The following is a 25,045-nucleotide window of genomic DNA, read 5'->3' on the forward strand; positions in this document are numbered from 1 at the left end:
TAAAACAAATTGTAGTAAAAAGAATCAATTTTAGAACTAACCAAAGAGACTCGTCCCAACAGCAGAGACTCAGTCTCATTGTAGAGCGCCTTGACAGTGCTCGCCACCTCAATAGCAGTGTTCCTCGTCAAGCTCTGGAGAAGGAGCACTACAGTTATTGGGTCTGACGTCACAATGCAACATTAAAACAGACTTAACTGGGACATAAGCAAGCCACACCTTAGCTGCTTTAACAGTTAGATGAGTGATTCCAGTAAGAAATCACTTCAGACATACCTCTGAAACCAGATGTTTACATACAGCGTATAAAAAGACACACAACCTTTTTTTTCCTCTCTGTCAGATATTTAATCAGACTAAACTTTTCCTTTTTTATGTCACTAAGGATTACCAAGATTATTTCTATTTGCTCAATTCCAGAATAGTTGGAACTTTTTTTTCACTTTCTCAAAGTAAGACCTTTAGATACACTAAGATTACCATACCCTGAAACAACTGGCAAAGCCCAGATGATGATGATGATGTCATGGCTTTGTAAACTTCTGATAAGTTAATTTACAAGCTTGGAGATAAATGGAGGCATACTTGTGGATGTATGTACACCTTAAACACACTGCTTCCTTGTGTTACAACAGGGGAAAATGAAGGAAACTGTGGACCTCCTCCTGTCTGCTTCACACTTGGGTCCAAATTCTAAATGCTTGAAGGTGCCATGATCATCTGTTCAAACAATGATATGCAAGTAACAGCAAGTGAATGACCAGCCATCGTATGTTCAGGAAGGAAACTGGTTCTGTGGTCATGGTCTAAGTCAAAATATTCAAAAGGAAAATCCTCTGAAGTTAGAATTCTGGTTGGGAAAGTCAGTGATATCTCATCAACCCCGACTTAATAATTCCATATAGCTGTTGCACAAATAAAAGCTGATGTTATTTCCTGAGTTCTGATAAACCCAAATAATATATCAACATCATTTTCTTTCTGTTTTTATTGTTTATAGCATGGGTGGCACTTAATGCATGGCCCTGAACGAAAACAAGGAGGTAGAAACATGGCTGATGTTGGGGTCATCCATTTTGGGGGGATATACTGGCTGGGCTGCGCGGTTCGACATGCGCAGCTCAACCGACATTGCAGCTCTGACGTCACCTGGGATTATAAAACCCACGGAAAATAAACTTTCGTTGCCATTTCCAGCGTCTCTCACAGGACGATGCAATGGAGGCGAATATCTGGAGACACAAAAACTCACAGGCGAACTTTTCCTTCACACTGGCATTGAGAGCTGGAAAATCTGTCTGATACAAGGTCAGAAGATTCATATTCCGATCGAAGACACTGCCGACACGCCGGCACAGGTGAAAACCCACAGAGATTTTATTTCCAAGGAGACCCCTTGTTGATTCAGTTGACTGCAATGGTTCTTCATATTTACCCCGTTTTGGATGGCAAGTAGTTTCGTCCTTTTTTTAATATTAAATTGGATAGGTACATTTAGAGGTCTGGGCAGGATAAGGCATATTTAAGGTGATTTAGAATCACCAGTAGTTAATCCAAGGTATCAACCTGTTGCATGTAATACTGATTGAAGTGTTTTATGTTGGGCAGTTTGATTTGCTGCGCAAGTGCTGCTGAATTGTGTAGCACGGATGTGATCAGCAAGGTGCGTGTTTTTTTCCCCAGCTGATCCCAAATCAGCCAGAGGTTAGAAGTTGGACCTTTAAAGTTTTTCTATTCAAAGCAGCGGCGGTCTGTGCCTCACAGCCTGACCACTTCTTTGTCCCAGTTTTATTACTGGAGTTTTTCCACTGAGTTCCCACCTTAGAGATTTGTGACCCTTTGTTCGAGATTTGGGGCAATCAGCTGTTAGTGGCTAAGGGAGCAGCCCACCGTCTACCAGCTGATCGTGAAAATCGAGACATCAGCACACCAGGAGGACTACTCTTTCCAAGTTAACACAAATCGCACATTTTGTCCATAAAACTGCTGGTTTGATCTTCATAGACACTCGTTGCACATATATTTTCTTTTATTATTATTGTTAGGTAGTCATTTTTATTCCCTTTGTGTAGATTAGTGCATATTTAGTTGTGAAGATGAAGGTTTTTGGACCAGAGTTGTAATTATATCAGAGCTTTATGGCTTCAATAAATTTTCACATATATATTTAAAAGTGTTTGTGTTTATTTCATGCAAGACTGATTTATCTGTCAAAATAAGGTTAAAGTTCCCCCACCTTCGGTGAAGCGGTTGATTCAACAGTGACATTTAGCGTCGATTTGGTTAATAATTATCAATTATTAATGATAATTAACTAATTGATCATTATTAAGGGCTTTGAGCCCATTATCACAACACCAGAGGACATCTCTGATTTCTATTCATAAGTAATGATTTTTGGTTAAGAAATTATTTTCTGAATTAGAATTTTTAATTATAATTTTTGATAAATATTAATTAATCAATAATCTTAATTTCTTACACTAAAGTGAAAAAAAAAGAGGCATAATAGTGCTCTATATCTGGTGGGAACTTGTTCGGAACCATTGCTTGGATTGACAGAGCTCCAAACGTCATAGAGTCATGAATCCAGAGTGTGTTGTCCTGTTTGAGTAAATTGTTTACCTCTGGGAATTTCGGGTGCATTTTGTTGATGGCATGAGATGCAGCATTAACAGCATGGGCCAACTCCTGCTCCAGAAGCCCGTTGGTTTTGGCGGCTTCACATATCCTGTGATCAGATAGAGAGTACCATTAGTGGACTTCTGTGCTGTGGTTTCAGACCTGATGTTTTAGATCATGCATTCTTACCTTGTGATAAGCTCTTCAGCAGACCGGGCACACATCTGCATCAGGGCATTCTCCTCCTCTGTGGCCAGATCCACAGACTGCTGAGGGTAGAGGTGAGGCCGTAAGGGAGGCTTATCGTACTTCAGTTTGTCCTCCCATGACTTCAATGTGTTCTCAAACGCCTGCAGAAGACAATTAAAGAAGATTAGGGGTAAGCATGAAACCAGAACGTCAACAAGCACAATTATCTCATTCATATCCTCCAAGGTATATTCCTCACCCGGTCTCTTGTGAGCATCTGTGCTCTGTTCTTGTGCTGGATCTTGATTACTCCAGGTGGCTGGATCCAGGCCTCACCGTCCACCTGAATGGGAACACCCTCATCTCCCAGAATGGTTATCTTCACTGTTCGACACTGATTCAGAAAGAGATTCAAATTTGATGCCGGCATGTTTTTTCAATTCAATTCAATTCAATTCAGCGTTGCTGCTCACCTGGGCGATGCGGTGATGTTGGAGCTTGATGACTCTGGATACAGCCATCTGCATGCTCCCAAACACAGCCACGACCTCCAGGATCTTATCATCAAATGATGGAGCACAGAAGATCTGCACAGCAATAAAATAAAATGCAGGAGATGTTAATGCAGTTCTCTGTTGTATTTGAAGACTGCAGCGTGGTTGCGCCGTTTCACAACATAAATACAAAATTAACCTGCAGAGATGTACTGTTAAAGGTGACTACACTTAATGGTGTACGCTGTAATTCAGGCAAATACCTTAGATATGGTATGTAGCAGGAACACTTAAGTTCTGTACAAAAAACTAAATGCTTTGACTTTATTGTTAATACATGCAACAGATGACTCATGCCAGAGGAACTGTTTTAATTCATCGCCAGTTTTAAAACTACATCCTCTGAGACGGCCGCCCTGACTTCAATAATCATTTGCCTAAATGGTTGACATGTAAAAATCTATATATTTATCAAAACAATCCCACATGTTTTTCCCCTATTTGGCTCATGGAGTTAGACATCTATTTTTCGAACTTCCTCTAGCAGCTAGCTGTGCTGCAGTGATAAAACTAACCTTTATGTTACCAGAAATAATAAACAGGCAGAAAGACAAAAAAACCAAAGATAATTCAAATTTGAAAATAAATATCATACAATATTAAAAAAAACAACATAAAACAGAATAGAAAAAACACAATCAATAAAAAATGAGAAACAAAAATTGAGAAACAAAAAAAACTACAAATTAAAAGCAAATGACTGATATATGAATATTAACATGGTATATGAAATAAATAAAAACTACATTTATAAAAAACAAGTCTATAAAACAGACGAAAAATTGGATTAGCCTTAAAATCCAGGAGTTTCAAATCTGAATAGTGTAAAGTGTAACAAACAGAGAAAGGCAGACGGGTTTTTTTCAATTGGTAATCTTCAAATATAAATTCTTGGTGGGGTGATGCTGATCGTGTGCTGAGTTTCTATGATTCAGTTGGAACAAAGGAATGTAGATGGTATTGATTTGTTAGGAGTTTTGTGTATGGTTGGACAAGTACTGTAGGGATCCATGTTTCTCTTTTCTTCTGTCAACACAACAGTTATATAACAGCATACACACAGACTGTACGAGTGTGTCTTCTCCAGGGGCTCACTCTAGAGCTGTTTGTGAAAACTGACACTTTAATCCCTCAGCAGCCATTGTGCTTTGAGCCTTAAACAAACAAGTCCACATATCTCTCCAGTCTCCAGGACACGAGGGTCATGTCAAACAGGCGTCCGCACTGGCATTCATTAGTTAACAATACAGGAAAAAAACGGCCTGCATAGGAAAACATCCCTCTTCCTCTCCAGAGGTGACGTGAGCAGGAGGGTTGATGATGCTAAACACTGGTTTTACTGTGAACGTCTAATGGACTGTGAATCTACTCACATCATCCTCTTTGGTGCCGCCCCAGAAGTTAGTTCCGCCTGCATAGCTGGGAATGTTCAACACAGCAATCCCCTGAAGGCTGGGCAGAGGGATGTACTGGCCATCACACTGGAAAAGATGTAAAAACCAGGAAAACCTTGCTTCAGCAGCAGATCTGCTGGATCTTCATAGATTTTGTAACTTTTTACAACCCAAATGACAAGTTATAAACCCACAAAAACAGATCCCTGAACTCTGTCTAAGTAGTGTCTCTGAGTTCAGGCTGTGGAACAGAGGCAGTACAGAGACACCGGCCCTTTTCACACAGAGGACATGTTATATAAGCCAAAACCTGGTCTTTATTTATTCATGCTAAACAAACAACCCATATCAGGAGAAAAACATGGGCACTGCACCACTGTGCACTTTTTATAGTTATAAATGTTTGTCATAAATGTAATAATAAAATAATGTCAAAACATTTAAAATATTCATCTTTAAACATCCAAATAGTATTTATACATGGTAGAGATGTTTGTTACTACTTGGTACTCCTGCTGTTCATACTTCTTCCACAACCTGTTGCTAATGAGACTGTACTTCTAACATTTAGCAGTGACCAATCCTCTTTGCTTAATCTGTCTGGATGGTTGATGGAGAATCCTGGACCACCACAGCATCACAGATCCTCCACCAAGCTTAACAGTCGGTATGAGGTTTTTTTCCATATATAAATACTTTGTTTCACATCAAACCCACCTGGACAATTAGTCTGACCAAAGCACAAGGTTCTCATTAAAATCCCAGACTCTACACGTTTACATTTGGGATTGTAGGACAGACAAGGTGTTTATCTGGCATCACTGACACTAGAATGGCATGTACACCTTGTGTCTGCTTAGGTTCTAGTCCAGTCTAGCACTGTCTAGCAGGTAGTTTGACAGCATATAATAACTAACCTTGGGGCACAACTTCAATCAAACATTTTAATATTCATTTTTAAACCTTTTGTAAGACCATACCTTCCTGTTGTTTTTTGCCTCACCTCTAGCTGGACTTTTTGCTCCAGGTTCTTGTAGGTTCTTTGCAGCAGCTCTTTAGTGCCCAAAACACCATACCACATCATGTTCTTCGTACGACTCCTATGTTAGGAAGGTGCAGATGGTGCAATTAGCAGTGGCATAAATAGCTTTACTGATAGGGTCACAGAAAATCTAAATAACTAAAGTGTTTAAGAGTTAATTTCAGGAGATCAGGGAGATATGTCTCACCTGCATTTCTCTGGATGCTCCTCTCGCTTGTTGTTGAACTCCAGTGAGATTTTGGCATCCAGGCCGATGCCAAAGTAGTTGTTCATGACACACTTCTCCATATAACCCTCTCTGCCACAGACAGACAAGAAGTCCGTAAGCAGACTGACACAAAGAAGAGCCAGAGGGAAGGACACAGATGTGTGAATGACAAAGACAGAAGGAGGCCATGAAAGAGAAACAACTCTCACAGCGAGTCGAGGTCGGGGTCGATGAAGGGTGTTGCACCGAATGGGTCGATGTTAGCCAGGAGCATCTTGCTAATGATGGAGCTGCCAGCGATGGAAGCGGCCAGCCCTGCTCGCAGGCCTGCACACAAACACAAACATGTATCTGTGAAGCAGCATCAAGCTGCAGCTTCTGACTGACTTTGCCTTTGTTATTGCAACATGATGAGACTGAACTTGTTTGTGGGTTTACCAGGGCAGATGATGCGTGTGTTGAGCACAGGGAGGTTCTCCTTGCTGGTGGTGAAGGGGGTGATGGTGAAGGGGCCATAAGACTGGGTGCTACGGCTGACCCTCCTCTCCATTGGAGAATAGGGACTCTTTGCAGCTGAACACACACATCAGCATTTCACAATAAGGATGAAAACTTTAATATATTCAATTGGAAGAGTGGCAATAAGAAAGTCATTGTTGAAACAAAGCAAGGCACCATTTGTAGTTTGCCACAAGCAGAGGAAACAACAAACATGCGGAAGAAGCTGCTCTGTTCAAATGAGATCATAATTCACTTCTTTGGCCTATACGCAAAGCTCTGTGTGTGATGTGAAACACTGCACATCACCCTGAACGCATCAGACCAATGGTGAAGCTCAGTGGTGGCAGCATCTTGCTGTGGTGACGTCTTTCTTCAGTAGTGACAGGGAAGCTCGCTGGAGTTGATGAGAGGTGGCTGGAGCTAAAAACAGGCCAACCTTGAGGGTTGAGGGTTTGTGGTACCCAACAAATGATTCTATTATTGAAAACTAGCGGCCAAGCTTGAGATAAGACGTTTCATCTGCAAATGACCTACCTTATAGCAACACGTTGATCTATATTTTTGGGGAAAATATTTCCACAGTGTCATTTTGAAGTATTTAGGTGTTAACCTGTAACCTTCTGTGTTACATAATACCCATGCATTTCTGTGTTTCTTCATGTGTTTAACTCTCTATTAATGTACACATCTGGTGCTGTTGTTACTGTTACTGTGTTGTTATGTAGAATGTATGAATATCACTAAACTGCAGCCAGGAAACTGATCGCTCTAATTTCTTCTAATTCATCCCTCTCTGAACAGTACTCTCCTTTCACGCGCCTTAGATGGCAGAGATAATGGTCTCTCTCTGTGCTGAAAAATATGCTGCACAAATAATCCATTTATAAACTTTCAAACTGAAATGCATTACAAAGAAATTAAACTCAAAAAGAGTCACAAAGACAATATTTTTTTCAGCTTAGAGTGGATATTTCCTGCATCAATGAACGCACTTTTATAAATTTTGTAAAACATCGATCACAAATTGCTGATATGTGAAGTAATGTTAAGGCTGAATACACTTTTTGACCATTCTGGGGCTTCACATTTGTATCATAAGTTTCCTTTGAAGGTAAGTTTCTGCTGTAAACTTGGTTTGACTCCCACTTACATCATGTGAACGCTCCATAAACTAAGAAATAAATGCAAGAATGGCTGATTTAGTGAACAGTAACATATGCAACAGTCCTTTGTTTTCAGATCCTTTTGCTTCCAGGTAAGGAAGGTTAGCGATAGGAGACAACACAAAGTTGAGCATTTGAGTGTTACCAGCATGTCTTCTAACTGCAATAAAGTGTGTGGAAGGAAGGAAGCAAGACTCTGATAAACAGGAAGAACTACTGCCCTTGAGAGTTTAAAACGTCCTGTGGTCGATCCATGGGACTTTACAGTAACGTGTCGGTACTTAGAGACAGCTAAAAACAGGAGCTCTACCCTGCCATTAGGTATGTTCAATTATTACTACAGAACTTCTGTGTCAACAGGCTGTTGTGGACGCTGGAGATCTGAAGATAAACATCTCAGCCTGAAGCAGGAGGTGGAATATCACAGGAGGGAAGCTCCTCTCCACTCACTTTTAGCATTAATCCCTGAGTTTATTTATGACAGGAAACATGATTTGCGTCAGCAGAACATTTTTCCATGAGCCATGTGTCTGATCTTAGTGGTGCACTGAGTGGAATATCCACAAGGTGGCAACATTTAAATCCCTTTCAGCAGTACGCAAGTTTTTTTTGAAACAGCCAGAATAGAGAAATGGAAGATTCATAATCAGCCTGTAACGCTGACTAACAGGTCTAAAGGTCAGAAATCGCAATGGTTGACTAAACACTCACACGACATTGCTTCCAGTTCCTTGGTGTCTTCGTCTTTCTCACTGTCTCTGATCTCATCCTCACTGTCCTTCCTGAACTCCAGGGGCGATGGCAGCTCTGTGTCATCCATGTGGGCATTCTGCTCATCCACCACTGAAGAGAAAATGTGGGAAGAATGAAGACACCATAAATAAGTTTAAAAAAATATGCAGTGCTTTTCAAAAGTATTAACACCCCTTTAACTAGCTGAAAGAAGCCATGCAGGGGGCAAAGAAAACCTGTGGAAGAAGGTGCTCTGGTCAGATGTGACCAAAATAGAATTACATGCACAAACCTTTGTGTGTAGGAAGGTTGAGCTACATACAGGAAGAAAACCTGTTAGAGGCTGTGAAAAACCTGGGTTGAGGATCACCTTCCAGCAGGACAACAAAGTAACCATTTTCACAACTAAGGTATCATCTTCCTTTTACTTCACAATTATCCGCTAATTTGTGACGGGTTATCGGTTAAAATCCCAAAACAATGCATTGAAGTTTTTGTTTTGACCATGACAAAAGGTCAAGGGTTGTGAATACATTTGCAAAACACGTCTTTTCTTAAAAACATTTGCTTCCTAAAATAAAACAAAGAATTGAACATGCAAAAGCGTAAAGTTTACAGTTAATCATCGTAATAGATCAATGTGGTTCCTTCATGAGTAACCAAGGATGTGCACCTCTCATAGCCTGCTCTATGATCTGTCGGACTGCCCTCTTCAGACTGTTGGCCCTGAGCATTAGCTGCTCCCTGCTTTTAAACAGCTGCCGTGGGGATCCTCCACCTCCCCCTCCTTTCTCCGTTTCCTCCTCCTCCAACTTTCCCTTGAGCTCCGTCAGGCTCTCCTCACTGGCCTCCTCTTCCTCTTCCTCCTCCTCCTCCTCCTGTTCTTCTTCTACAATCGGAGGGGTGCAGTGGGGAAGCGGAAGCAGAGACTGGCATTCTGCGTTAAGGGTCTGCAGGAGGGAGTCCAGCTTCTCGTTCAGAATGGCACACTGTTGGGCACAGGGGGCAAAAGACAGTCAGAGTGGCTGATTGAAAACCACCAGTTAGGGAAAAAAAGACATAAATGGAGCCGCAGTCGGATAATGGTGTCCTTTTGTCATTTTTTAAACTTACTTTGAGAGACATAGAGTCGCACTCGTCAACATTCTCTGTGCTTTTTTCATACGCTTTCCCCACTTTGGCAATAAAATCCTTCACAGTTTCACAAAGGATCCTGGGAAATAGAAATCATTTTAAGTGAAAAGGTACCTTGATTCTTTTGGCTGTTTCACATATAGAAGCTGTATAGACCCATTCAGGTCAGGGATGTCCCAATCCAGTCTTCAGGTGTCAGGTTTTTTTAATGATCAGTATCAAGAAGCCCTGAGGAGACTCAGCTCACATCACCTGCTGTTGGTCTACTGGTTACAATTATGCCCGCCACATCCATAGCAAGTCGTTTTTTTCCCAAAATCTAAGATTGTTTTTATGTAAACAGCTTGAAACTTTATTGTAGGCTGTGCATGAGTTTTCCCTCACAATCTAAACGTCTTTAACCCTTTATGCTTTTTATCATTCATGTTGATTTTAAGAAAGAGAGAGACTTTATTGGCTACTGCAGCTCCTGGTCTGTTTGTGTCATGTGACCTGCTCTCTGTCGGTGTAGGAGAGCTGCATGGAGAGAAGCTGACAAAGTAGTCATTTAACGTGTTTCAAAATTTAACGTAAAGTCAGAAATCAATATATACTTATTTATTTAAAAGGGATAATGCACATGTGTTTCAGACTTTGTTGTGCCATCAAGGCCAATTTTTATCTTCAACAACAACAGAGTAAACGTGCAGCAGCGAAAGTTAAGTTTCTTGAAGCCTGTAGCTGCATGTATAGATTAACACATATAGTTAAAAAGCAATGATATTGCTTTTCTTTTTTTAGGTGATGCGGTTTCGACATCCAACCTTAAAGTTGGTCTACAATTCAGTGCAAAATGGTTATTTCATTATTGCTAAATCTGTAATGCATAGATGTAAAAAAAAATCAGGAATCATTATACTCGTACTCGTCGTCTTCCGCTTATCCGGGACGGGGTCGCAGGGGCAGCAGACTCACCAGAGACACCCAGACGTCCCTCTCCCTAGACACCTCCTCCAGGGGAAGCCCAAGGCGTTCTCAGGTCAGCTGAGCGACATGGTCCCTCCAGCGTGTCCTGGGCCGTCCCCTGGGCCTCCTCCCAGTGGGACGTGCCTGGAACACCTCCCGAGGAAGCCGTTCAGGAGGCATCCGGTATAGATGCCCGAGCCACCTCAACTGGCTCTTCTCGATGTGGAGGAGTAGCGGCTCTACTCCAAGCTCCTCCCGGATGGCCGAGCTCCTCACCCTATCTCTAAGGGAGTGCCCGGCCACCCTACGGAGGAAGCTCATTTCAGCCGCTTGTATCTGGGATCTCGTTTTTTCGGTGATGACCCAAAGTTCATGGCCATAGGTGAAGGCAGGAAGGTAGACCGACCGGTAAATCCAGAGCTTTACTTTTTGACTCAGCTCTCTCTTCACCTCAATGGACCAGCACAGCGCCCCCATTACTGCGGCAGCCACAGCGATCCGTCTGTTGATCTCCAGCTCCATTCTTCCCTCACTCATGAACAAGACCCCGAGATACTTGAACTCCTCCACTTGAGGCAGGAACTCCCCTCCAACCTGAAGAGGACAAGCCACCCTTTTCCGGTCGAGTACCATGGCCTCTGACTTGGAGGAGCTGATCTTCATCCCAGCCGCTTCACACTCGGCTGCAAACCGCCCCAGCGCATGCTGTAGGTCTTGGCTAGAGGGGGCCAGCAGGACCATGTCATCTGCAAAAAGAAGAGACCAAATCCACTGGTCCCCAAACCAGACCCCCTCCGGCCCTTGGCTGCACCTAGAAATCCTGTCCATAAAAGTTATGAACAGGACAGTGACAAAGGGCAGCCCTGTCGGAGTCCAACATGCACCGGGAACGGGTCCGACTTAGTGCCGGCAATGCGGAACAAACTCCTGCTCCGCTTGTACAGGGACCTGATGGCCCCTAATAAAGGGCCCCCGATTCCATACTCCTGGAGCATCACAAGGGACAGTCGAAGGCTTTCTCCAGGTCCACAAAACACATGTGGACCGGTTGGGCAAACTCCCATGAACCCTCATGTACCCTGTAGAGGTATAGAGCTGGTCCAGTGTTCCACGGCTGGGACGAAAACCCCACTGCTCCTCCTGAAGCCAAGGTTCGACTGTCAGCCGGACTCTCCTCTCCAATACCCTGGCGTAGGCCTTACCAGGGAGGCTGCGGAGTGTGATCCCCCTGTAATTGGAACACACCCTCCGGTCACCCTTCTTATGAAGGGGGACCACCATCCCGGTCTGCCAGTCCAGAGGCACTTTCCCCGACCGGCACGCAATGTTGAAGAGGTGTGTCAACCATAACAGCCCCACAACATGCAGAGATTTCAGGTACTCAGGGCGGATCTCATCCACCCCTGAAGCCCTGCCACTGCGGAGCTTTTTAACCACCTCGGTGACTTCAACCTGGGTGATGAAAGAGTCCAACCCCGAGTCCCCAGCCTCTGTTTCCACCAGGGAATGCGTGATGGCAGGACTGAGGAGATCCTCGAAGTAATCCTTCCACCGCCCGATAATGTCCACAGTCAAGGTCAGCAGCCTCCCGCCCCCACTGTAAACAGTGTTGGCGAAGAACTGATTCCCCCTCCTGAGGCGCCGGACGGTTTACCAGAATTGCTTTGAGGCCAACCGGTAGTTCTTCTCCATGGCCTCACCGAACTCCTCCCAGGCCCGAGTTTTTGCCTCTGCCACAGCCCGGGCCGTGGCACGTTTGACCACAAGGTACCTGTCAGCCGCCTCAGTAGTCCCACAAGCCAACCACAGCCGATAGGACTCCACCACCGGGTTCTGGGATTGCCGTCGTGATAGGCACCGCAGACCTCACAGCCGCAGCTACGGGCAGCAGCATCGACGATAGATGCGGAGAACATGGTCCACTCGGACTCTGTCTCCAACATCCCCCGGCTGAGTGCTACGCCAGACGTTCCCAGCAGACCCTCACTATGTGCTTGGGCCTGCCAAGTCTGTCCGGCTTTCTCCTCCTCCAGTGGATCCAACTCACCACCAGGTGGTGATCAGTGGACAGCTCAGCCCCTCCCTTCACCCAAGTGTTCAAAACCTGCGGCCGAAGGTCTGATGATACGACCACAAAGTCGATCATTGACCTCCTGCCTAGGGTGTCCTGGTGCCAAGTGCACTGATGGACACCATTATGCTTGAACATGGTGTTCATTATGGACAACCTGTGACTAGGAAAGAAGTCAAATAACAAAGCACCACTCGGATTCAGATCGGGGAGGCCATTCCTCCCGATCACGCCTCTCCAGGTGTCACTGTCAATTCCCACGTGGGCGTTGAAGTCCCTCAGCAGAATAATGGAGTCCCCGGGAGGAGCACTATCCAGCACCCCCGCACTACCGCTTGGCCCGTAGGCCGAAACGACAGTCAGAGACCTGTCTCCAACCCGAAGGCGCAGAGATGCGTCCCTCTCATCCACTGGGGTAAACCCCAACATGAGACGGGTGAGCTGGGGGGCAACAAGCAAACCCACCCCCTCCTTGAACCGCCATCTTAACGTGGTGGAGTGTTTTGAGTGCTTGAATGATCCTAGAGGCTATGTTGTCTGGGGCTTAAATGACCTTGGTAGGGTCTCCCATGGCAAACAGGCTCTAGGTGACGGGTCAGACAAAGAGCAGTTCAAGAATCCTTCATGAGGACTAGTAGATCGAGGCACGTGATGTCACCCGGTACGGCGAAGCCAGGTCCCACCCTGGAGCCAAGCCTCGCCGGAGAGCGGCTGGTGGCCGGGTGGCTCCTCACGGGACTGGGCCGGGACAAGCCCGAACGAGAGATGCGAGGCCATCCCCCAATGGGCCCACCACCTGCAGGGGGAACCGTGAGGGACCGGCGCAAAGAGGATTGGGCGGCGGACAAAGGTGGAGACCTCAGCGGCCCGATCCCCAGATGTGTAGGCTGGCTCTAGGGACGTGGAATGTCACCTCGCTGGGATGGAAGGAGCCTGAGCTTGTGCGGGAGGTCGAGAGATATCGACTAGAAATAGTCGGGCTCACCTCCACGCAGAGTGTGGGCTCTGGAACCCATCTCCTCAATAGGAGCTGGACTCTCTTCTACTCTGGAGTGGCCCACAGCAGAGGCGGCGGGGTGGGGTGGGTAGGATTAATTTATCATACATAAAATATAGACTTGATTTTCCAGACTTTATTCTTGTAAAGTCATTGTTAGACCTTTATTTAAACCTTTAAACATTCGAAGAAATTACAGTATTGATTGTTTAATCTAAGTTTAAGAACCACAGGTTCTAACAGGCTCTAGGGGCCAAAAGTAAAGCAAAATCGCCCTTTATATTTTCTATCGAGGGTGTATTTATTTCTGGTAAAGTTGGACAAAACAGAAAAGTTTTAATGTGGTAAATCAAAGACAAAGAAAGCCATTTAACAATTAATCAAAGTACAGGGGTTGGACATTGAAACTGAAACACCTGGTTTTAGACCACAATAATTTATTAGTATGGTGTAGGGCCTCCTTCTGCGGCCAATACAGCGTCAATTCATCTTGGGAATGACATATACAAGTCCTGCACAGTGGTCAGAGGGATTTTAAGCCATTCTTCTTGCAAGATAGTGGCCAGGTCACTACGTGATACTGGTGGAGGAAAACGTTTCCTGACTCGCTCCTCCAAAACATCCCAAAGTGGGTCAATAATATTTATATCTGGTGACTGTGCAGGCCATGGGAGATGTTCAACTTCACTTTCATGTTCATCAAACCAATCTTTCACCAGTCTTGCTGTGTGTATTGGTGCATTATCATCCTGATACACGGCACCGCCTTCAGGATACAATGTTTGAACCATTGGATGCACATGGTCCTCAAGAATGGTTCGGTAGTCCTCGGCAGTGACGTGCCCATCTAGCACAAGTATTGGGCCAAGGGAATGCCATGATATGGCAGCCCAAACCATCACTGATCCACCTCCATGCTTCACTCTGGGCATGCAACAGTCTGGGTGGTACGCTTCTTTGGGGCTTCTCCACACCGTAACTCTCCCAGATGTGGGGAAAACAGTAAAGGTGGGCTCATCAGAGAACAATACATGTTTCACATTGTCCACAGCACAAGATTTGCGCTCCATTGAAACCAACGTTTGGCATTGGCATGAGTTTGGCTATAGCAGCCCGGTGTATATTGACCCTCTGGAGCTTCCGACGGACAGTTCTGGTGGAAACAGGAGAGTTGAGGTGCACATTTAATTCTGTCGTGATTTGGGCAGCCGTGGTTTTATGTTCTTTGGATACAATCCGGGTTAGCACCTGAACATCCCTTTCAGACAGCTTCCTCTTGCGTCCACAGTTAATCTTGTTGGATGTGGTTCGTCCTTCTTGGTGGTATGCTGACATTACCCTGGATACCGTGGCTCTTGATACATCACAAAGACTTGCTGTCTTGGTCACAGATGCGCCAGCAAGACGTGCACCAACAATTTGTCCTCTTTTGAACTCTGGTATGTCAGCCATAATGTTGTGTGCATTTCAATATTTTGAGCAAACCTGTGCTCTTACCCTGCTAATTGAACCTTCACACTCTGCTCTTACTGGTGCAATGTGCAATCAATGAAGACTGGCTACCAGGCTGGTCCAGTTTAGCCATGAAACCTCCCACACTAAAATGACAGGTGTTTCAGTTTCATTGTCCAACCCCCTGTAGAAAGACCTTTATTATATTAAATAAGACAATGGAGTAAGAAGTAGTCTGGAACGCTGGAAATTCAAACAATTTCCATACTTATCCAGACTTGGAAAATAATGACATTCCAGATCTTTCCAAACTTTTCAAGAGTGCACAGACAGAAACCCTGTGGAAACCAAGTGAAAAGACAACAAGGTATGTTATTTTGAACAGTTAAGTTATGTTATGATTCTAGGACTAGAGGCTTTTGTTGACATTTGCATTTTAACATGTCCTTGTTGTTTATTTTTCTTCTATATTCAGTTAATTTCTCCATGTTTATTATTGTTAGTAAGGTGTTTTCGTATTAGTTCATTGCTTTGTGTTTTAGTTCCCTAGTTTATTTCTTGTTTATTGAGTTTATTTCCCTTAGCTTAGTGTCAGTCTTTTCCCCATGGTTGTTAATTTACTTGTGTCTTAGTTCAGCTCCCTTCGTGTTAATTAGTCTCTCTCCCTCAGCTTCCTTGCTTTCATTCTGCCACAGCTGTTCCACATCTCCGCTGATTAGCCCTTCAGACTTCTTGGTCATTTTCCACCACATGCCTCAGTATTTAAGGTACTGGTTTTTCCTTGGTGCTTGCTGGATTCTTCCATTACACTGCCCCATATCTCTGTCTGTGCTCCATGTCCTGTTCACCTTGTTCAAGACCTGTAGGAAAAATCCTTAACCATGGTCATCCCGAGTTCCTGTTTGCATTTTGGTCCAACTCACAAACCACAAAACATGACAACTTAATAATTATTATCCTTAATAACTACTATCCTTCTCTCTGTTCTTTTTTGGCCATGCAAACTCACAACTTTGAAGTCCCTTTCAGATATTAGATGCTAAATTTCCTTTAGTCTCAATAGGCTGAATAAAGGTGTCTACCCAACCGTTAAACACTTACTTGGCAGAGGAGATGACCACAGAGTGCTGCTCTGAGTCAAGAATCTTTGTGATGTGAGTGGCCACTGAGTCTTCATAGGCTGAAATGTGAAACTGGAGGAGAAAAAAGCACAACACGCCAATTATTTCAATTTGTTGTGGGGAAGCATTCTTCTTTCTTTTCCTGTTTTGAACCTGAGCTGAAGTGAAGCAGCATTGAAAAAGTCAGGTGCTTTCCACTCCTACTCATGTCTGTCTAGAGGTCCTGCTGTGTTTGAATGTGCATTTCGATGCGTGTAAATGTCTTTCCGAGTACCTGGCAGTTGTCGGCTCCCTCAGGCGTGGTGGGGCAGCTGTGTTTGGGTGGGATCTTAATCTCATAGGTCATGATGCTCCAACGGTCCAGCATCTTGGTGCTGGCCCGCTCTAGTTTCTCCAGGATCTGGGGAAGCTGGGTGTCGTCGTCGCACGAAGGGCCCCAGCCCAGTACCCGGGCTAGATCGTTGCCAGTGCCTAGGGGCAACACTCCCAGCTGGCACTGAAAGGCAGGCAGAGGGTTTATTTGGCATCAGTGTCCTACTGCAGAGTGATGTCAGTGGGTGTGTGTGGGTTTTCATGTGTCTGTTTCAGTTGAATGACCTTGTTTTATATAAGTTGGCCAGGAGCAAATATGTGAAGTTTAACGAGAACAGTGGACAAAGACAAACAGTTTTCCATCTGCTGGTTTCTTTCATGCTCACACAGTTTCTCCACCAATCATTTCTCTTTAAAGGAAACAAAATGTTGCCCTTTTTTAGAAGTGGACACAACCATGTTTTTGGTTAGCATTGTGAGCATTACTAAAACAGTAGACCTTGTGAGTATTCCCTGGAGAATTCAACCCTTAACTTTACTTTGAGACTTTCAAAAAGCTGTCAACATTTCCAAATTCAACATTTTCAGAACAAACACAAAGCTCAAAAGAATAAAACAGAGTAAGTTTGCTTAACTCCATTCAGCCTTCCTGTTATCTACTTAAAACTGTCTCTGTCCAATTATTAGCTGGTCAGTAAAAGATCTCCTCCTTGTGATGGTGGGTTCTGCTGCTTCGTCATACATGCTTGATGATGATAATGCATTCAGTAACAATTGGAAAATCTTTTTTTCATAAACTTATACTGATGATGTCTACTATAGATAATCCAGTGTTTCCCCTACCATTATCCAAGGGGGACACCCCACCCCACCAACAAGGTAGTATTAGGGTGTTTTAACGGTTGATGTCATTCATTTTATTAGACCACATCGTGAGCGATTTCTGTCCCTACGTTGCCGCTAGTTACGTGCACCTGCACGCAGGTGCCAGCTGAAAACACGCTCCCGACAGCGGAGAGAGAGCAAACAAAAAAGAATGGCGCTAAAACCTGGAAAGCAGGCAAGGATATCTGCGGTTTTTAAAAGCGCCGAATTTTGGCAGCACTTCCTCTCCTGCGAGTAGCAGCAGGCCTCAATCTTCTACTTCTGGTACTGTGGCTCAGTAGGAAGAGTAGTTGTCTTGGAATCAGAAGGTTGTGGGTTTGATTCCAGGTTCCTCCTGCCATATGTTGATGTGCCCCCGGGCAAGGCACTTAACCTCAAGTTGCCTACTGATCTGCGTATCGGTGTATACCAATGTGTCAGCGTGAGTGCGATTGGGTGAATGTGGCTCTAGTGTAAAGCGCTTTGAGTGGTCTGAATGACTGGAAAAGCGCTATATAAGTTCAGTCCATTTACATATGGCGAAGGTAGAAGTACAGAAAATAGCCCAAATGTTGACACGCAGTCACCACCAAAAAAAAGGTTCTGGTCTGACTTGGCTGTCGGAGGTGAAATAATCCCCCTGGCTATATAAGACTGAGCTTGATAATTAAATACATACATAAAGGATGGCTAGAGAAAGACCACAGATAAAAGATGGAGAGACAGTTAAAGAAGATACTGAAAAAAGAGATATGGAAATGATATATAAATACAGTGGTTAGAAGATAAATAAAGAACATTTTAGAGTTTATTTTTTCCTAAGGAATGTTTTGTCAAATATGTAGACAATAGACAAGACAAAGTCCAAATACATCAGCAGCACATTCATGTCCTGTGCATTACCTGTTTGTGTAGGTTGAGTTTGTCGATCTCTGAAAGGACCCATCCCACACTTCCATCCCCTCCACACACCAGGATCCGGAAGTTGTCAAACTTCTGAAACAGACGCAAACTGACAGAGAAACACATCATAAAATCGACTATAAGGCAGTGCGTTGCTTCACCGTTCATCTTTGACTATAAGGATTGGTGGAGCTGCCTGAGTTTGTTTTCTCACCCAAGGTGTGGACCACCATTGACCAGGTCGAAGACCTGCGCCGGGTTGAGGAGCTGCTTGAAGCGTCGAAGGAATTTCACCCCCTGGTTGTCGCCGCTTTTAGAGTTGACGAAGACCAGGAGGGGACTGGCGCATGATGGAGGGCAGGTGGCCTTCCAAAAGCCTGAAGAAAAATGACTTTTTAAATGTTTAAATTCACTGCCTCTCCCCACTGTCTGAAGTTATGTAACACAAGTGATGCCACTTCCTCTAAAAACATATCTATCTATGTTTTCAATGATGGCCTGTTTAGAGCATTTCAATCTGATTCACTTTGAGTATCATAAAGTTTAGAAGCCTTCCCATTTAATCAATTAGCAGATGCTTTTGTCTAAGCTAAATTTCAGTTGATCAAGTATTGTTCAAAGGGTAGTTAATGAATGAATGAGCGTAGAAGTGCAGGTAAAGTCTGTTAAAACCGTTGGTAGTGGAATAGCTGTGCAGGCAGAAAGAATACAGCCCTGCTTCTGAAGTTCGTTCCTTGGTTATGAACAAACACTCATCATTCCTAAACTTTATCGAACCCATTGGAGACTGTGTGTGATAATGACACATGGTAACAACACGTGCTGTGTCCTATTCGCTAATCTGTGGGAGGTAATGCAGCAAGACGCTTTGGTCCTTAAAGCATAATCTTGTCATGACAGCTTTTTGCATATTATAGCTCCCTTCCACCCTCCATTTTGCTCTTTAGTGTCTGCAACTACATTCTCCTTTGATTTTTCTTCTTGCTGCTTCACCTTCTCTGTCATACTGTTGCTTAGGAATGGAGGAAGAAGAGGATGAGCAGAGAAGGAGAGGGAGGAAAAGGAGACAGGGAGCCACGATACTCCAGCACGTGCTGTAGCTCGTGTTCCCCCTCAGCCAGATAAAACCAAACAGCCCCTTTGCTCTTCCTCGTGTAGGCAGGGGGAATCCTGGTCACGTGAACCAATGGAGAGGATAGAAAGATGAGCGTATCATCTTTGCTGTTTAACCTATCCATTTTCTCATCTCTTATCTTGTCCTTCTCTTTCATCTGGATGATCAATCCCCCGTTTTCCTGCTGCTTGTCGACTATTCAGGCACCAGTTAGAAGATGGCAGCTTTTCACAGACACAGTGGGCTGTGTTTGTGAGTGAATGGTGCTGGAGACAGTAAACCAATCCCACAAGCTTATCTGGGTTTGACTCACAGGTGCTGCTCTAAAATGGCTTTAAAGTGATCTCTAGCAAATAATCGCAACAATACGCAAGGGTAAACAAAAACACTGCTTCCCATACGGTATCATGTTACAACAAACCTCAATCTAAATTATTAGGATTTTATATGTAGAAGCAACACACAGTTGGACATAATTGTAAAGGGAGGAAAATGCTAAATGCTGTTTACCTTTTTTTTAAAATAAAAATCTAAGAGTAGTGTTCATTTCTATTCAGCTCTACAATTCTGATCACCCTAAATAAAATCCAGAGCACTCATATGCCTGTAGAAATCATCTTTTTAGTAAATCATGTCCACCTCTGTGTAATCGAATCTTGGTATAAATCCAGCTGTTCTGTTTCTGGCCTCAGAGGTTTGTCAGAAAACATTAATGAACATGAAGACCAAGGAACACAGGTCAAGCTCAAAGCAACATCCCAAGTTTTGAGCATCTCACATAGCTATGTTCAATCCATCATCTGAACATGGAAACTGCAGGCCTGCAAAGACATGGTTGTCCACTTAATCTGTCCCATGGTAACTTTGGATGACCCACAGAGATCTACAACTCAGGTGGGAGAATTGTCGTGATTTCATTTTCTGTAGAGGTTTTGTTTAGTCTTGTGTTTTGGTTTTCTTGATGTCTCGAGTTAACCTGTGTTTTGTTCTTGAGTGGTGTGTCTTCGTAGTTTTATTCAACCCTATGTCTCTGTGTCTGTTGTTATCAGTTCCTTTCCCCTGGTGTGTCCTCTCAGTGCCTTCGCTTTCTGTTCCCATCACAGTTGATTATCATCCAGTTAATTAGACTAGCCGTTCCTTCCTCCAGCAATCATGGTCCCAAAATTTAAGTTCGCTGTTTTCAGGAACTCCTTGCTCACTTTTAATGTTGTTCCCCATCATGCCCCCTCCTCACCCTTCATATATCACTGATTTATTCCCTGTTCTTTTCAGTTCATGTATCTTATTGTCTAATTGTTGAACAGATAAAAACTTTCTCCAGTTTTGACTCAGAGGACTGAACACAAATGCCCAGCACACATTTCAGATTTTTCTTTGTAAAAAATGAACATCACGTATTATGTTAATTCCACTTTATAATGATGCAATTCTTTATGTTGATCATCATATATAATCCCAATAAATACACTGAAGTTTGTGGTTGTGGTAGTGCAAAAGGTGAAACTGTTCAAGGAGACAGAATACTATCGCAAGGCACTGTATCTGACCAGCACCATCACAGAATCTATCATTAGCAAGGTGCATGCCCACCTGTCATATAAAGCTATTTTAAAACACCAGAAACCAGCCTCTTCCTGGAACACAAACCTGGTTAACACCTTTTACAACAAGCAAGAAGCTCAATAAAAAATAGATTTGATGATGACAGCTGTTCCCAGACTGGTAAATAATGACCTCAAAGTTTGCAGATGCCTTCATTGAATCAGAGCGAATCATGCTCAGGCACCACATCACTTCCATACCTCCATGTGACAGAACAGTGGGTCAGAGGTCAAAGAAAAGAGATCAGCAGACAAATAAGGTGGAATCCCCAGCATTCGCTTCTGTGAATTAATGGCTCCTCACAGGTGGAGTCAGGCATCTGCCCCCTGACCCTTTAGAGTGAGTCAGGCAGATTGCACAGGTTACTGCGTGTATAATGCCTACCATCTGAGTCGATGCTGTTGAGCGCTGTGGGGGGAATGATGGAGACTTTGCATTGACCTAGAGGACACTTGCGGGGGTACAGGTCCATACAGGCTGTATGCACCTAGAGGAACAAAAAAAAGTTACTCAAGATTCTACAGACAAGACAGACGATTTCACCTGAGCATAATTTTAAAATAATTTAAATGGACCACTGTTTTTTGTTGCAAAATTTGTATGCTTGAATGAATAGCAAATATGGGCACATGATCCTCAAGTAACACATTTAAGATGAATTTCATCCTAAGATGTTGTCATGCTGCCTAAAATGTTCTAACATGTTCCTGTAAAGGCACAATCCTGCCTGCATGCTAGTTTCATTTAGCATGGGCTGTTGATGCTGCGGATGTGACAGATGTCTTACCATTGCTTTGCACCAGAGGCAGCGCCAGTCCTGCAGCCTTAGTACGCTGCCACATGTCTTATCACACACGGCACATTTGGCACTGACAGGCAGGTTGCCTTCTAACCACTGATGAGGCATGGCAATCTGTAAGTTTGACACACACAACATAGAAAAGGGTAAAGACTTCTCTTCTGTCTAAATATATAATAAACAACCGGGATTGTTTGAAACACTCTTTTTACAATAGGTAAATTGCATTGGAAGTTACCATGCCTACCATTTAATTAACACTTCACTATCCTTGTTGTAGACTAAAGAATACTAAAATGTTTCAGAACATCAAACAAATGTGATTGTCAGACAAGGATAAATTGAGAACACACAAAATCTAGTTTTCAAAGATGATTCCATTTGTTAAGAGAAAATGCCACATTTTTTGACAGCTGTTTTTAATTTCACTCACCGCACTTTACTGCCAGAGCCATGACACCAAGAAAGCCATTTCAAGGCTTTGTGCCTATACACAACTGGAGAAAATGTGGAACAGTGATGAATGATCCTCATCCAGGAGGTCACAAAACCCAGAAAAGCATCTAAAGCACCAACATGCAATGTGCAGTAGTACTGTGTTTATGATTCAACATTACGATAGACACTGAGGAGAAATGGCATGAGAGAGTTCCAAGACCATAACCACTGCTGGCTAAAAAGATCACAAAGGTCTGTCTCACCTTTGCCAAAAACATCTTGATGATGCATCAAGTGCAAAAAAGTAGGGAAAAGAACATCATACCAAAAGGCAAACATGGTGGTGGGAGTGTCATGGTCTGGTGTAGCATTGCTGCTTCAGGACCTGGATGACTTGATTGATGGAACCATAAATTCTGCTCTCTACCTGGAAATCCTGAAGGGGAATTTTTGGGAACCTCAATCTTAAGTGCACTTACTTTATGAAGCAGGACAAGTAAATCCAGCTCTGAATGCCACTAAGAATACATGCATAAGGTTTTTGGAGTCTCCTAGTCAAAGTCAAGACTTGATAAAAGAAATAATTCTATAGACACTGCATTTTGTATTTACTCAGGTTATCTTTGTCTGGTATTAAAATTTGTTTGATGATCTAAAACTGCAAAAAAGCAAAGACAAAAGACATCTCAAATGGCGGCAAAGACTTTGTGACAGCTCTGTATGGAAAAGGAAAAAATAAATAGCAAATAGTTGTTTTCAGTTAGAAATCACATTCAAAGAAACTCACCCCATCCTCATCTTCAATTATATCCTTCCCTATGGAGGCCAAGGTCGTCCATTTACAGTTGTTAGTGGCTCTTACAGCACAGCGTTTGTGGGCTTTGAATTTGCACACTACAAGACACAAATAGGACTGAAAAGGTTTCCACCCTTTACAACAGCTGTCACTCAGCAGCAGCATCCTGCAGTAATACATCAGTTCAACATGCCTGGAGATAGACACTTAAATATGAACCGCTGTTTATTTCTATGAAATAAAATATTAATAATGCAGAAGTCATAGTTCATCTTTTTATAAATGTACTTTATACACTGACAGTTATTAAGTATGGGAAAAAAATCACGATGGCAAAGTCACTTCACTAGCTGGCTCTGTCCTGAAACACCCTTCATCCTAGTACACATACACTGTACAAAAGAGAAGGTCTCATAACCAATACATGAACTTCATATATGTAACACGATGTTCCAACAAAATGTGCTTTATTTGTACATTTGAACCCGTGCAAAACACGTCTTCTGACAAATTTTAAAAAATGCCACCAATGTGGGTGGTGCTGAGAGGCCCTGAGGGGCATGGCCAGCTATGGGGATGAGCGGAGGGGTTAAGCGGTGGTGTGGCCAGGAGGACGAGGGAGCAGAGCAACGCTGGTAGTTTTGCCACGGACAGATCTTTTCAGGTGGAGGATTTTTCAACCTCTTTTCAGCAGAGGTTTAGGGAGGCTTTATAGAGCCCAGCGGGTCTGAGCCTTATCAGTTCAAGCTGCTGGCTCAAGGCGCTGACTCAGCAATGCCTGAAGCCAGCACAGCCGAGGTAGTGGACCACAGAATGGGTCCAGTTTCTGAGTGATAAAGTGATAATAGCAGCATCATTACTAACATGGGCTAACATTCAAAGCCGTAACAAATTTTCAGAAAGTTTACATTTACATGTAGATTTATAATATCTCAAGTACAGCATGTGATCGACGGTATAAAGAAGAAAACATTATGATCAATGGTCACTATTCAACTCCTGACTCGCCAGTGAGGTGGTTTTATACCCGAAAGTGGGGATGTGACGTAGACATGCACCAAGTTGTTCCGTTTAGGAAAATTCAACTGCAGTAGCCACCATTTAACCCAAAGAGAACAGCACTAAGATGGTATTAGGACAATATTGAGGAATTAAACAAGTTTACATGAAAAGGTAAAAAATTGCACAGTAACATAAAGATACTGTAGCACCCTTAAGGCTCAATGTGTACAGATTATCAGCAAAAAAGTTGATTTAGGGTTTGGTTCCACATCAACCTAAAGAAAAAAATAACACTATTCTGAATTGTTACAGAGTGACTTTTGAAGACTTTCATCTGCTGTGTATTAAGGCTCACATGCTATAAATGAAGAGATGCATCAACTTTTAATGTGTCAAAGCTGGCTGCTTTAAGTAACAAATCTGAGTGACATGTAGAAAATATAGCATGAACATTTCTCACCCTTATACCCGAACAAACAGACTGTTCTTGCCTTTTTCTCCAGAGGAGACAAAGCACTTAGCAGACTCATGAATAATGCCTGCACTCTGGGGAACTTTCCTTCCAGCCACCCCACCCAGCTCATGTACAACACTAACACGCGCACACAACGTTGTCTTTCTGCAGTCAACACAGATACTACAGGTCCGTGTCATATCCGGGGGCAACAATCAATGTTTCTATCTTGTCTACCGCTAAATGCTGTTAGGGAGCATTAGCAGAACATTAAAGAGAATTCAGTGGACATGATATCACAGATTGTTAATGGCCAGGCGTCCACAAACCAGACTGAAAGCAAATACTGTCTCTGGGACTGTGAGTGTGTGTGTGTTTAATATAAAAGAACAGAGGACCTCAGAAGCACAAATCAATCCCCACTGACTATCCTGCTCAGGATATAAAAGGACATTTTAGCCATGTTGATTGCTGTGATTGGCTGGCTGCTCTTGAAGTTTAATACAGACATTCTCCTGTTCCCTTCTGCTTCAATCTCTTCTCTTCCATTTTCCTCACTGCTCTCATAATATATTTTCCTCCAGTTTTCTTGGTACGTCTTTCTCACTGTCACTCAATTACCTGTTGGTCAGAAGG

General features: G+C 43.4%; 1 protein-coding gene across 9 annotated transcripts in view; it reads right to left on the reverse strand.

Annotated features, from left to right (window-relative positions):
- dgkh (diacylglycerol kinase, eta) overlaps nt 1-25,045 on the reverse strand; it is a 106,111-nt gene that overhangs the window by 12,235 nt on the left and 68,831 nt on the right. For all 9 annotated transcript variants that reach the window (XR_007038955.1, XM_047370145.1, XM_047370144.1 and 6 more), the window contains 20 exons: nt 22,945-23,051; nt 21,708-21,833; nt 21,305-21,407; nt 18,419-18,581; nt 18,205-18,313; nt 16,400-16,621; nt 16,106-16,197; nt 9,519-9,618; nt 9,079-9,394; nt 8,385-8,516; nt 6,448-6,582; nt 6,219-6,336; nt 5,989-6,099; nt 5,763-5,859; nt 4,739-4,846; nt 3,285-3,398; nt 3,071-3,205; nt 2,812-2,972; nt 2,626-2,731; nt 42-134 (listed from right to left, as the gene is read on the reverse strand). Coding sequence is in view for 8 of the 9 variants with exons in the window: in XM_047370145.1 (XP_047226101.1) it covers nt 42-134; nt 2,626-2,731; nt 2,812-2,972; nt 3,071-3,205; nt 3,285-3,398; nt 4,739-4,846; nt 5,763-5,859; nt 5,989-6,099; nt 6,219-6,336; nt 6,448-6,582; nt 8,385-8,516; nt 9,079-9,394; nt 9,519-9,618; nt 16,106-16,197; nt 16,400-16,621; nt 18,205-18,313; nt 18,419-18,581; nt 21,305-21,407; nt 21,708-21,833; nt 22,945-23,051 (2,648 nt within the window). In the remaining variant the exon portion in view is untranslated. The remainder of the gene's footprint in view (nt 1-41; nt 135-2,625; nt 2,732-2,811; nt 2,973-3,070; nt 3,206-3,284; nt 3,399-4,738; nt 4,847-5,762; nt 5,860-5,988; nt 6,100-6,218; nt 6,337-6,447; nt 6,583-8,384; nt 8,517-9,078; nt 9,395-9,518; nt 9,619-16,105; nt 16,198-16,399; nt 16,622-18,204; nt 18,314-18,418; nt 18,582-21,304; nt 21,408-21,707; nt 21,834-22,944; nt 23,052-25,045) is intronic.

This window comes from Girardinichthys multiradiatus, chromosome 7 (assembly GCF_021462225.1).
Source record: "Girardinichthys multiradiatus isolate DD_20200921_A chromosome 7, DD_fGirMul_XY1, whole genome shotgun sequence".
NCBI classification, from domain to species: Eukaryota; Metazoa; Chordata; class Actinopteri; order Cyprinodontiformes; family Goodeidae; genus Girardinichthys; species Girardinichthys multiradiatus.